Source organism: Lonchura striata, chromosome 20, assembly GCF_050655825.1.
Source record: "Lonchura striata isolate lonStrDom1 chromosome 20, ASM5065582v1, whole genome shotgun sequence".
NCBI lineage: Eukaryota > Metazoa > Chordata > Aves > Passeriformes > Estrildidae > Lonchura > Lonchura striata.
Genome location: NC_140722.1, coordinates 15,070,707 through 15,082,797, shown reverse-complemented (window position 1 = coordinate 15,082,797; position 12,091 = coordinate 15,070,707). Strand labels below are relative to the sequence as shown.

The following is a 12,091-nucleotide window of genomic DNA, read 5'->3' as shown; positions in this document are numbered from 1 at the left end:
CCCCGCGGCCCCGCACCTGCCCGCTCCGCCCGCCGCTCGGTCCGCCCGAGCCCCGGGGCACGGGGGAGCAGGAACCGGCTGCGGTTCCTCGCTGGACTCTCTCTGGCATGGGAAAGTGTCAGTGGGTGGCGGAGCTGGAGCAGCCACTCCCACGGCTCGCGTCCAAGGCCGAAAATGCAAAGGTGGGGAGATGGCAGGGGCCGAGGAGCGCGGCGTGCGGAGCACGGAACAGCGCGGTTCCCCCGCCTGGCAGCCCGTCCCCACTGCCAGCTGCCGGGTGGCACAGACCAGCCCCGGGGCTCTTCCGAGTGCCAGGACTCACAAACAACAAGCCCGGACCGATTCCCTGGCAGCCCCGCTTTCCCCGTGCTGCTCGACACAGGATGAGAGCAGATGGAAAACAAGTATTTGTACAGTCTAGAGCACGGACTTCTAATGCTTTTAATAAAGAAAAAAATCTTCTATTTCTTTCCCTAAGTCCCTTTCCCTGTCACCCCCTCTCAGACTTCCCTTGTTTTATGTTGCCCCTTGCCATACACCCCATGGAGTTCAGGCTGTCTGTCCTACAGCCTCAGGATCGCAGAAGAGTTCTCCTCTTTTAGAAATTTCCTGAATGAATTACCAAGTCCTGTTACTAGGAACTTCTAACACTTCGTAGGGTACCCTGGAAGGATAGAATTCATCTCTCTTGATGGATCTTTTGAAAGCTTGGATACTCCAGATGTCATAAATGCATGACCTGTAACAAATTCATCAAAGCAGGAGGCTGCAATTACCCAGGAAATGTCAGGCAATTACAGAGAACTTTTGAAACTTAGTGGACAGCAACTTCTCTGCCATTTTAATGGAGCACAAGGAAACGGGCTACTCATAAAATACAGCCACCTCTCACTGTCTCTGCTCAGACTGCCAGCCCACATCCTTCCAACAGACAGCTCCTGCAGGGACTTTGCCATGCAGGATGGAGATTGTGGCCTGTGCTTCCATGGGCCTTGGTGTCCTGACTCTTCCTCCTTTCCTTGTTTCTCAGCACCACAGGGTGGCTGCTCTGACCTCAGGTTTGCTCTGGAAAGTTTTCAGTCTGGTCGGGAGGGCATTTGGCTGATGTTGTCCCACTGGAGTCAGTCTCCAGGTGTCGTCTCCACTCACCCGCTGGGGCAAAGAGCAGCGTGGAGATAAAGGGGATTGAGCAACTCAGCGCTGCAAAGGCCAAGCCTGCTGGGTCAGAGGTGAGAGAAAATCAGCAGAAGACCAACAAAAAGCATGTCCCAGCCCATCACCGTGTCCCACGGGAACAGGGTGAGGGAGCTGGGGGCAGGACCCCGGTCTGTAACAAAAGAAGAGAAGGAGGCCACAGACACAGCCTGCCCCTGGGACTGCCAGCACGGCACCAGCCACGGGGCAGCAGGGCAAAGCTGTGGCAATCCCTTTTCGTGTTCAAATGAAGCAAAGTCTCGAGCCTGGCCTGAGCTGGGCAGACAGATGGAGAGCCAGCCTCTCCCTTGAGCTGAGACATTGTCCCTGCCTGGCATTCATCAAGGGCTGTTGTTTTACAGCAGAGAACAGCAAGTGAAGAGCAATGGTTTCAAACCTGTGCTCTGCCAGGTGCAGCTGCTGAGTTGCTGTTGGCATATGGTGTGCAGCTGAATAAAGAGAGACCTGGGGCTAGGCAGAAGGGAAAAAAGGGCTCAACATGCTCAGAAATAAATTTCAATGTTACTTCTCTATTCTACAGCCTTTATTGCAACACTGTTCTTTTAGGCAAGGTCCCCTCCTACCCCCCAGAGACCTTCCGTGCTTGTTTGCAGGGACGCTGCTCTGGGGTCCCTCCCGTTCCCCTCCTCACCTCCAACCCCTCCCGCAGCACCTCAGGCACTGCTGTGGCTGCCGGCTGCTGGCATCGCCTCCTGCCCGCTGCCCTGCTCTGCCCCTCTGCTGCTGCACGAGCAGCTCCAGCACCAGGCAGCTCTGATCTTACTGACCTGCTCAGAGCGACTGCCAGGGGAATAATAAATGGGGCAAAACTGAGCAAGAAACATCAGAAATGTCAGCCAGGCTCTTTCCAGAGACCTTCTGATAAACACTCCAGTGTCTGAGCCATCCCCACTAAACTCACAGCATCTCCCCAAAGCTGGTGTCGTTCCAGAGGCAGCTGCTGTAGACCTGGAGTGTGTGAACTGGAAAGTTTGCAAGAAATCCTGGAAAATAAGACAATTTCCAGGAAGAAAATTCCTCTGCGATGCTTTACTGTGGGTCTGAGCTGCAAAGTTGAGGCTTCCACAATACAAAAAGAGAGAGCAGAGTTTAATTCATGACAGAGATGAGCAGTGAGGATGAGATTCTTCCCTCCACCTTTTCACCATGCTGGTCTCCTTCTGTTCCCCTCCCTTTGTCTGGATTGTTTTACATATGAATGTAGAGGAACCTGGATGCTATTGCATCAGATTTTTTTCTCAAAAATGTTATATTCTTACTAAGTAATTTGGGACTTTTGCTGTCTCCTCCCTTAGCTGAATAGTTCTGAAAAAAAAAAGAAATTATGAAATCACTAGAAGGAAGGTGCTTTTCACAGAAGTGCTGCTTTTATAATGAAAATTGCTCTGCTGGGAGACAAGCTGAAGGGCTGCTGCCATTGTCTAGGTCCCTTAACCAGGAATGTCTGCATCTCCCTGCCTAAAGCACCTCTGAGGAGCTTTTCAGGCCAATTTCCAGGACAATTATTAGCAGTCTCTGCACATCTGGCAAGGCCGAGCCAGGCACTCACAGGCACGGAGCCCTGTGTGCCCAGACCTCGGCTCAGTCCTGCGGTGTGAGCCTCGTTCTGCACCTGCTCCCATTTCCAAACCCCCACTCGTGGCCGTGCATTTGTTGTGACAAGTGCAGAAATAATTTAAAAGAGACCAGAGTTAGCCCCAAACCTGCTTGCCGAACGCTGGGGTTTTGGATCCGTGGTTAGTCCCGCCAACAAGGTTCCCATGAGAAGCTGGGAGCGGACGTTGGCCCCAGGAGAGTGGATGCTGGGATTTGAGGTGAGCTGGAGGAAGTTGAAAGGGATCCAGGCAGAGCAGGGAGGTGAGGGGGAGAGGGAAGGAGGGGACAGGCTGGGCACCGGCCTGGATTGCCGCCCGGCTGGCGCGGTGGGGTGACTGCAGGATTACTCAGCGTGGGCTGGCAGGATCTGCTCCGCGCGGCAGGAGCAGATCCTTTTGTCAGGGAAGGTCAACCCCGGCAGGAATACAGCTTTCTGCTGCACAGCAGCCGAGGGCAGGGCAGAAATCTGAAGAGGGCAAACGCAGATCCCCAAAACCGTCGTGAAAATCTCTTCAAGAGCTTCACCGAGCAGCTTTAGCATTCGGCTTCAGCTGAGGACCACGGCGAGCTGTGGACACGTCAGGGTGATGCCAAGGCAGACCAGCTGTGCCTGCAGCGGGTCAGTGCCCAGGAGGGCTCCTGCCCTGGGGCCCTGGGACGGTTTGGGGTAGGAAACACCAGACTGGTTTTTAAGAGTTCGGTTGGAAGGGCCAGTTAGGGCAGCCACTGGATGTAACTGCCAGATCAGAATGCAGGATAAAGGCACAGGATGAGGGAGTAAACAGCCAGAAGAACAAGCCCTGGCTCACTGCAGCTTGCCAGTATTTGCACCCAATACAGATGTTTGTATTTATGAAGGTATGGGCTCCAACTACAATCTCCAGACCCAGCTCTCTGGCCAGGCCCAGCTCCAGTTTAATCTCTAGTGCATTCACCAAAGATTAACTTGGTAGATAAAGATGGAACTAGAAATATTTGAAGCCTGAAAACCTGTTAGGGAGCTTTTGTTATGGAAACAAACAAATAAATCCTATTAAAACGTGAAAAGAAAAATAAAAAAAAAAAGAGAAAGAAAAAGTCTGATGATCCACTGACTGATTCTTAAATTCTTCCTCTTTTCAGAGTTCTGAGGTTTGAACATTAAGAACAGTTGACTGTTTGAATCATATAATGCAATACCTGTTCCTCTGGCTTAACGTTACAATATTTCCCACACCGCAGGATTGCTTCACATTATTCTAAGAGGCAGTGTCATTTTCCCTGCAGTGCTAGGTCTTCTTTACTGAGGGAGGACACTCCTACTTCCTTTAATTATATGTTTTGTTTTAAATTAATGTCCTTTATTCTGGGCATGAATCATCAGCTTGTAGACAGGTAAATGTGGGAGTAAGAGAGTGAAAATATAAGTTTGATTCCCAAGGTGGGTGTCTTTAATTAAAACGGACATCGGGATTCAGTCTTCCTTCCCAAACTTACCCCGCAAATCTCAAAACTTTTGGATTCCACCCTCTGATGCACGAACCTCACTCTCCTCTGGCCCCCATTCCGTCTCCTTTGGCTCCAGAGCCGGTTCCCTGCTCCCGGCTCCCGTGGGTGCCCTGACAGTTGCCCCACATCGTGCAGAGCAAATATGCCAAGACAAACGCTAGGGCCCCCATGGGTGCTGGAAGCGCCGGGAGGCAGCGCTGGCTTGGCCGGGCTCCGGTGCTGCGGCCGCCAGGAGGAGGCCGGGGCAGTGCCCTGCTCCAGCCCCATCGCTCGGCCCCGGGCTCGCCGCTGCCCAGCGGCTCTGGGCACGTCCCTGTGGCACTTCTGTGCCAGTGGGATTCGCCAAAGCGAGCCCGGGACGCCGAGTAACGGGATCCGGCTTTGGTGTGCAGCTTTCCCCCTTCTTTGCCAAAAGAACTTGGAAAAATCTCTCCTGCCTTGACTTCCCCTAGGGAAGCGGAGCGATCTGTGCCCAGCCCCGGGCACTGCCAGCCCCGGGCACTGCCAGCCCCTCGCTGTGCGGGCCCCGGCAGAGCCCGGGCGGGCACGGGGCAGCGGCAGCGCCCGGCACACGCTGTCCCCGGGGCCGCCCGCTGCCCTGCCCGCTGCCCGCTGCCGTCCCGGCCGGCCCTGGCCGCGGCAGCCCCGACCTCCCGCACCTGCGGGCCCGCAGCCCGGCCCCTCCCTCCGGCCCGGCCCGGTGCGCTGTGGGCGGCCCGGCGGGCACCGCTCGGCACCGGCGCGCCCGCCCCGGGAGCCTCCTCCGGGGCCGGGACCGGCAGCGCCGAGCGTGCGGAGTGGCAGGCGGCCAGGCGGTGACGCGCCTGTTGCTATGGGATCCACCGCCCCTATAAATAACTGGGGAAAGGAACTTTCCTAAGTCAGAGACTTTAGGACACGGGACCCAGAACCAGATGGTCCGGAGGAGACGCGCCAGCCCCCGCCGCAGCTGCCGGAGCGGTGAAGCCCCGGCGCGCCGCAGGGACTGATCCAGCCCGGCCGGGCAGCGCCGCGGGGCCGTGCCCAGGCCAGAGACCGCGGCAGGGTCTGGAGCCCCCCACCCTGACGGCGGCAGCTTGAGCCTCTGCCGGGGGGGGTCCCCTGCGTCGTTTCCTCCTCCCCGCATCCCCCTTTGCTTTCATGCAACGCCTGGTGGCCTGGGACGCAGCATGCCTCCCCATCCAGCCGCCCGCCTTTAAATCCATGGAAGTGGCTAATTTCTATTACGAGGCGGACTGTCTGGCTGCTCTCAACAAGCTGCACCCGCGGGCGGCCGGGGGCCGCTCCATGACCGAGCTCACCGTCGGGGACCACGAGCGAGCCATCGACTTCAGCCCGTACCTGGAGCCCTTGGCGTCGCAGCCGCCGCCTCCCGCGGCAGCAGCAGGGGGCAACTTTGAGCCTCCGTGCAGCAGCGGCGCCGGCCAAGATTTCCTTTCCGATCTCTTCGCCGAGGACTATAAAGGCAGCGGCGGCGGCAAGAAGCCCGACTACACCTACATCAGCCTCGCCCGGCACGGCCACCCCTGCGCCAGCCAGAGCCACAAGCCGGGGGGGCTGCAGGGCTGCTTCCCGCCCCAGATCGTGGAAACCAAAGTGGAGCCGGTCTTCGAGACCCTGGACTCTTGCAAAGGGCCCCGGAAGGAAGAAGGGGGCGCGGGGCCGGGACCGGGGGGCATGTCCTCGCCCTACGGCAGCACCGTGCGCTCCTACCTGGGTTACCAGTCGGTGCCGAGCGGCAGCAGCGGGAACCTGTCCACCTCATCCTCCTCCAGCCCCCCCGGCACCCCCAACCCCTCCGAGTCCTCCAAGTCCGCCGCCGCCGGCGGGGGCTACTCCGCCGCCCCGGCGGGCAAGAACAAGCCCAAGAAGTGCGTGGACAAGCACAGCGACGAGTACAAGCTCCGCCGGGAGAGGAACAACATCGCGGTGCGCAAGAGCCGCGACAAAGCCAAAATGCGCAACCTGGAGACGCAGCATAAAGTCTTGGAACTGACGGCCGAGAACGAGCGGCTGCAGAAGAAGGTGGAGCAGCTCTCCCGGGAGCTGAGCACCCTCAGGAACTTGTTCAAACAGCTGCCCGAGCCCCTGCTCGCCTCCTCGCCGCGCTGCTGACCCCCGGCCGGGCGGCGGGGCAGCGGAGCCGCCGCTTCTTCCCGGCCCCGCTCCGCGCTCCGGGGCCGGGGCGAGGGCCCGAGAGCCCGCGGCGGGCGGGCGGCTTTGGTTTTCATTTGCGTTGTTGTTGTTGGATTTTTGGTTTTTTTTTTTGTCTCTATCGACATGTTGGCGGAAGGCTCCGCCGCCGCGCGGGGTCTGAGCGGGGCCGGGGCTGCAGCGGGGCGGGCGGGGGGACCCCGGCCCCGGCCCGGGCGGGCTCTGCTGGGCGCTGGGTTATTTAAAAGAGCGAGAGGAGAGCAAGGGCAAAGTGATGCAATCCTTTAAGCATGGCTGGGAATGCTGTGTACATGATGCAATCTCGTGTAACTGTCAGTCATGGATTGAGTAATCTGTTAAAGATGTTCCTACAGTTTTTTTATTATAAAGAATAATCTATTTCTATAAGAAAATACATATGTATATTTTGGGATCTATGCATTCTTGCTACATTTGAAGCATTAATGAACAATTTTAATAAACTTTATGACTAGGTTAAAAAAAAGTAGCTTGTTTTATTTTGAAGGCATGTTTAAAGTTAGATTAAACACAGGGTTGAAATTCCAGCTGATTCTGGCTCAATGCTGTGATCAGGGACAGGGATTTTTCTAAGTCTTTAACTTTCTCTGAGTGAAAGGGAAAAAAAAAAACCAACAAAAAACCCAATAACAAAAACCAAACCCCCAAACCCCAAGAGAAACTCAGCAAAGAACAGAGCTGGAAGCCTTAGCCGGTTCTTGTTGCCTCATTTTATTTCCTTTAATCACCTGCTTTAGTTGCTGCTTGGGTGTTGTTTGGGGAGGAGGTGTTTGTGTTGGGTTTTTTCTGCACTTCATGCTGTTTTGAACGTGTAGAGCAAGATGTGCTATCCAAACCATGACCAATCTTTGGCAAATAACGCCGAGTTTGAAGTGGGAGGGAGGAAGAAAAAGTATGGGAGGAAGCCTGAAATGAGGTTTTGTTTGTGTTTGTTTTTTTTTTTTTTCTTTACAGAGATTCTATTCTTTACGATTCAGCATTTCTTGTGTTTGTAGTTTACAGGAATAAACATGAGAAAGTAGCATTTCTGTTGGATTTCAGTAATTTCGGGCACTGCTCAGGAAGCTCCCATGAGACCCAACCAGGTGAGAGGCTCCTGAACCTCCCCCTTCCCTTTTTATGGAGACGCTTTCCTAAAAGCTGCAGGGAGATCCCCTGATGAGAGGTGTTTGCCGGGGCAGGAGACGGACGAGTGGGGTGGCAGAGGACGAGCAGGGGGTTTGCAGCCGCCCGGGACTTTGTTCTGGGGGGATCCAGGGCTCTGCCTGTGCCGGGCCGGGCCCGCCTGGCCGAGCTCCCGCCTGCTATTCCCTGCTCCAGGGGCTCTAAGGAGTGAACAGTCCCAGGCTGGCTACGTGGAGGGAGCTGGGCAAAGGATCAGCTCTTAGTCAGCATTTTCCATTTTCCTGTTCGGCCAAATTTAAGCGTGAAGTTTTTACATACAGATTCCCAGTGCCTGGGGAAAGAAACTGCTTTGCTGCCTGCGCTCTGACAGCTGAGCACAAAAGGGGGTTTCAGTACAAAGACAGCGGCCTTGAATTTGTTCCTATAAATTCCACACAAACAGCCCGGGGCTGCAGGACAAATCTGAAACTTGTCGCTTATTTCCAGCGTCTCTTTAAGCACAACATGTTTTCTACTGGAAGAACTGCTATGCTTTTTTTGACTCTTACCATCAGAGCGTCCTGCAGGTGCATCAGCTGGAGCCCTCCCTGACGCTCCCTGCTCGTCCCGGAGCTGTGCAGCCCCAGCAGGGCCGGGGTAGCACTTTACAGATTTCCCCATTTGCTTTTTCATTTCTCCAGTGCAGTTCAGCCGTTTTTACGAGCCCCTAAAATAGATTCCTGGGTGAGCTCGCTGCTGCAGCAGCGTGACTCAAGTTCTTGCAGGCAGGACAGGCGTTGGATCTTGTCTTGGCCGTCCCTCGTGACGGTGATTACCCCAGCCTCCCGTGGCTGTTTATTCCACTATTTGTATCATTACGAAACTTATCCACATCGTTAGATCCCATTTTCTTCTGCTGCTGGGGGCCACACAATGGCACCCAAACTCGCCAGCAGCGCTCCCAGGCAGAGCCAGCACTGCCGAAGGTGGAATTGCTGCAGGACTGGAATGCCCTCAGATACATTTCTTTCTTTCTTTCTTCCTTTCTTTCTTCCTAAATAACAAAGTTTCCAACAAGAGTTGGGTTTGTGGGGGCTGGAAGGCAGGGTGGATTGAAAGATAAGATGTACTGGAGGTATTTATATCTGTTTAAATACTAGTCCAGTTTTGGAGACTGAGCTCTACCAGGCATGAAGGAGCTAATCCCCATCCTTAAACCCTGCCCGCCCCAGTGCAGCAGAGCCCTGCTGCAACCTAAAGAAGGATTTTAAATTACCGCTGTATTCCAAGGAATCTCCGTGTTAGGATGAGAGATTTCCAGCTCAGGAGGAACATTGTCCAGCAATGATTTTTTGTACAGACAAGAAAATGATGGCCACAAACACACCAATTTTACAGTAGTCTCAGAAGGGATCTGTGAGAGACTTGGAAAGAGAATTCCCCAGTCCTTCATTCTTAATCTTGTATTACCCTCATCATTTACATTGTAGGAGCTTTGTAGTGCCATTAAATGCATGGAGGCCATGAAATACTCTGCCCTCTAAAACAGCATATGAGAAAACCCAGGTAATTAAAACATTTCCTAGAAAATAATAGTCTGGAAAAAATAGCTTGTAAATGAATCTGAGAAAATTCCAAGCACTGAAGTAGACAAAAGATTCCAAATACCTTTTCTAATTGCAGTGGAGGGATTGGAAAATCTCTGTCCAAACAGCGTCTCAGCTCCAAATATTGATTTAGTTTCCCATGACAAATAAGATTCTGCTGGCTGAGAGCAGGACTTGGAATGTCTCAGTTGGCCTCAGGGCTTGCTGAGCTTCTCTTCCTGAAGCCACTCAGGACAGCTCGTGGTAGGCAAACCATGCAGAGAACTCCAGAGAACTGCTCTCAGCTTTATAGAAATTTAGAAGCAGCATTTCATTTGGGATTTTTATTTTTATTTTTATTTTTATTTTTATTTTTATTTTTATTTTTTTCAAATGATGTATTACCACTGATTAATTTCTACAGGTCTTTCTTATTGCTACTAAAATAACTGAGGTTTTTGTCTGTAGAAATCGGCCTGTAAACCCCTGGCACTAGCATCCACTTTCCAAAGCACTGGTTTATAATGTGTTTGAATTCAGCAGTGCTTAGTTCTGCAAAATGAATCATATGTAGCAGTTAAAAAATAGATTTAAAAATGCAATTATAGTTTTGAAAGCAGTTCTTCAGTTATCACTCTGTTACCTGCCCGAAGCACGTGCAAGCCAGTGCAGTTCTGACACTGCGATGCTGCTTTCCCACCTTTCCCACTGCTTTCCATTGGTGACTCTTAGAAGATGCAGGAAATTTTGTGCATCTTCTTGCACTAATTGCTGCTCCTCTGCCAAATAAAGCCACCCTGCTCCTCTGCCAAATAAAGCCACGCTGCTCGGGCACTGCAGCTCCCAGGGCTGGCAGGGCCCTCGTTCCCCAAATCTGCTGCATTTGATCTGCTGGAATGGGAAACTCCACTGGAACCCAACTTGCCTTTTGTGATCATTTCCCCACCTGCTCAATGGTTCAAATGTTTTATTTTGAGTAAAAGGCTTTTCTCACCTCCTAGATGTGCTGGTGGATAGATGTGGGAAACTATAGGGCTGGAATTCAAAATGAAGAGAAGTGGGTTAACACTTGCTTAAGAGAATTGGTTTGCATTTACAACAGCGACATATTTAATTCCAAACCTCCCAATTGGGTGCCACGATTTCACAAAGTAGTGCCGAATTTAATTCCCATTTATTATAAATATTCCCCCCCAAATATATTTACTATGGAAATTACTCATATAATAACAATAAATAATAACAATTTCCAATAATCATTTCCAGCTAGCTTAAGATAAGAAAGCCTGTGATCTGGACCTGGGTTTCACCCTGCCCTGTCCTGCTGGCCCTCGCTGTTGGGGTTCCCGTGTCACCCATTCCTTCCCGGCTGCCCCAGCACCTTCCCGGGGCTCCGGGGGTTCAGTCAGAGCTCCGGTCAGGTCCCGCTCCCCAGTGGCAGAATAAATCCTCTGGGAACCGAGGCCGGAGAAGCGCTGGCTCAGGAGGCTGCGGAGCTGCGGGAGGCTTTGGAAGGCTGTGGAAGGCTGCGGAGCTGCGGGAGGCTTTGGAAGGCTGCGGGAGATGCGGGAGATGCAGGAGGCTGAGGAAGGCTGTGGAAGGCTGAGGAAGGCTGCGGGAGGCTTTGGAAGGCTGTGGAAGGCTTTGGAAGGCTGTGGAAGGCTGTGGAAGGCTGAGGAAGGCTGTGTAAGGCTGAGGAAGGCTGCGGGAGGCTTTGGAAGGCTTTGGAAGGCTGTGGAAGGCTGCGGGAGGCTGCGGGAGGCTTTGGAAGGCTGTGGAAGGCTTTGGAAGGCTGCGGGAGGCTTTGGAAGGCTGTGGAAGGCTTTGGAAGGCTGTGGAAGGCTTTGGAAGGCTGCGGGAGGCTTTGGAAGGCTGTGGAAGGCTTTGGAAGGCTGTGGAAGGCTTTGGAAGGCTGCGGGAGGCTGTGGAAGGCTGTGGAAGGCTGAGGAAGGCTGCGGGAGGCTTTGGAAGGCTGCGGGAGCTGCGGGGCTCCGCTCCCAGCCCCGCACGCACCCAGACTCGTTTGTTTGCTGCAAACACCGCGCCCGTGCCAGCGAGTTGCAGGATCCTGCTGGGGCTGCGGGTGCCCAGCGGTGGCGGGGGCAGGAACCGAGGGCTCCAAAGAACCAAAACCCCCCGAGCCACCCTGCACCCTCCTCCCCACCTGGGCGCGGGGCACGGGTGCTTTGGGACAGATTTCCTATACGTGAGCGGAGGAGCTTCGGTTGGAGAGCTGGACGCGATGGTGACACATGTGATGGGAAAATATTCCAGAGCAACGTGATGAAACAATTCCTTGGCTGCAGCGATGCAGGAAGGGAATCACAAGGACCGGAGAAAGTGCCCGGAGCCGCTCCGCGAAGCGCAAGGGGGGTGGCTCCGGCAGAAGCAGAGTCCTGCTCGTTTCCCCGGCCTCTGCCATGCACACTCAGCTCGGGGTGGGCGTTTCTGACAGGGCTTCTGAGCCCAGGTGTCCTGGAACTGTAAAATACAGCTCCTGTCTCTATTGCTTTTTGCAATGCAAAATCCAGAAAACAAACCAGGAACGTAACTTACTGAAATATTTTAGCGTGTCTAACACTTCGATGTACCAGGAGCAGAATATCTGGGGGATAACTTGGCACAACGAGATGAGGAGAATTACAAAAAAAAAAAAAAAAAAAAAAGAGGAGTAATTATCAAGGAGTTTGGTTGCTTAGAGGAATGCAAGCTGGCCCCTAGCCAAGAACACTTCAGTTAAGCACACAAGCCAGCCTCGGTGCCAGCCCTGTGAAGAAACCCAAACTCTGCACAGGGCTGCTCTCCTGCTGCTGAGTTATTGATGGCCACTCAGGGTGGCACAAAACATTTCTGTGCTTGAAGTTAAGAACAGTGCTGATTGCTGGGCCGAGTCCCCAGATCTGAAGGAG

General features: G+C 53.6%; 2 protein-coding genes across 2 annotated transcripts in view; one reads left to right on the top strand and one right to left on the bottom strand.

Moving 5' to 3' along the window:
* The first annotated feature begins 5,159 nt into the window (after nt 1–5,159).
* On the top strand, nt 5,160–7,513 carry CEBPB (CCAAT enhancer binding protein beta). Its single transcript, XM_021539208.4, has one exon. The coding sequence runs from the start codon at nt 5,440–5,442 to the stop codon at nt 6,412–6,414; it is 975 nt and encodes a 324-aa protein (XP_021394883.1). The 5' UTR covers nt 5,160–5,439; the 3' UTR covers nt 6,415–7,513.
* Nucleotides 7,514–11,784: 4,271 nt separating this feature from the next.
* LOC110475233 (uncharacterized) overlaps nt 11,785–12,091 on the bottom strand; it is a 116,314-nt gene continuing 116,007 nt past the window's right edge. The window contains exon 6 of the mRNA XM_085558343.1: nt 11,785–11,798. The gene's annotated coding sequence lies outside the window, so the exon portion shown is untranslated. The remainder of the gene's footprint in view (nt 11,799–12,091) is intronic.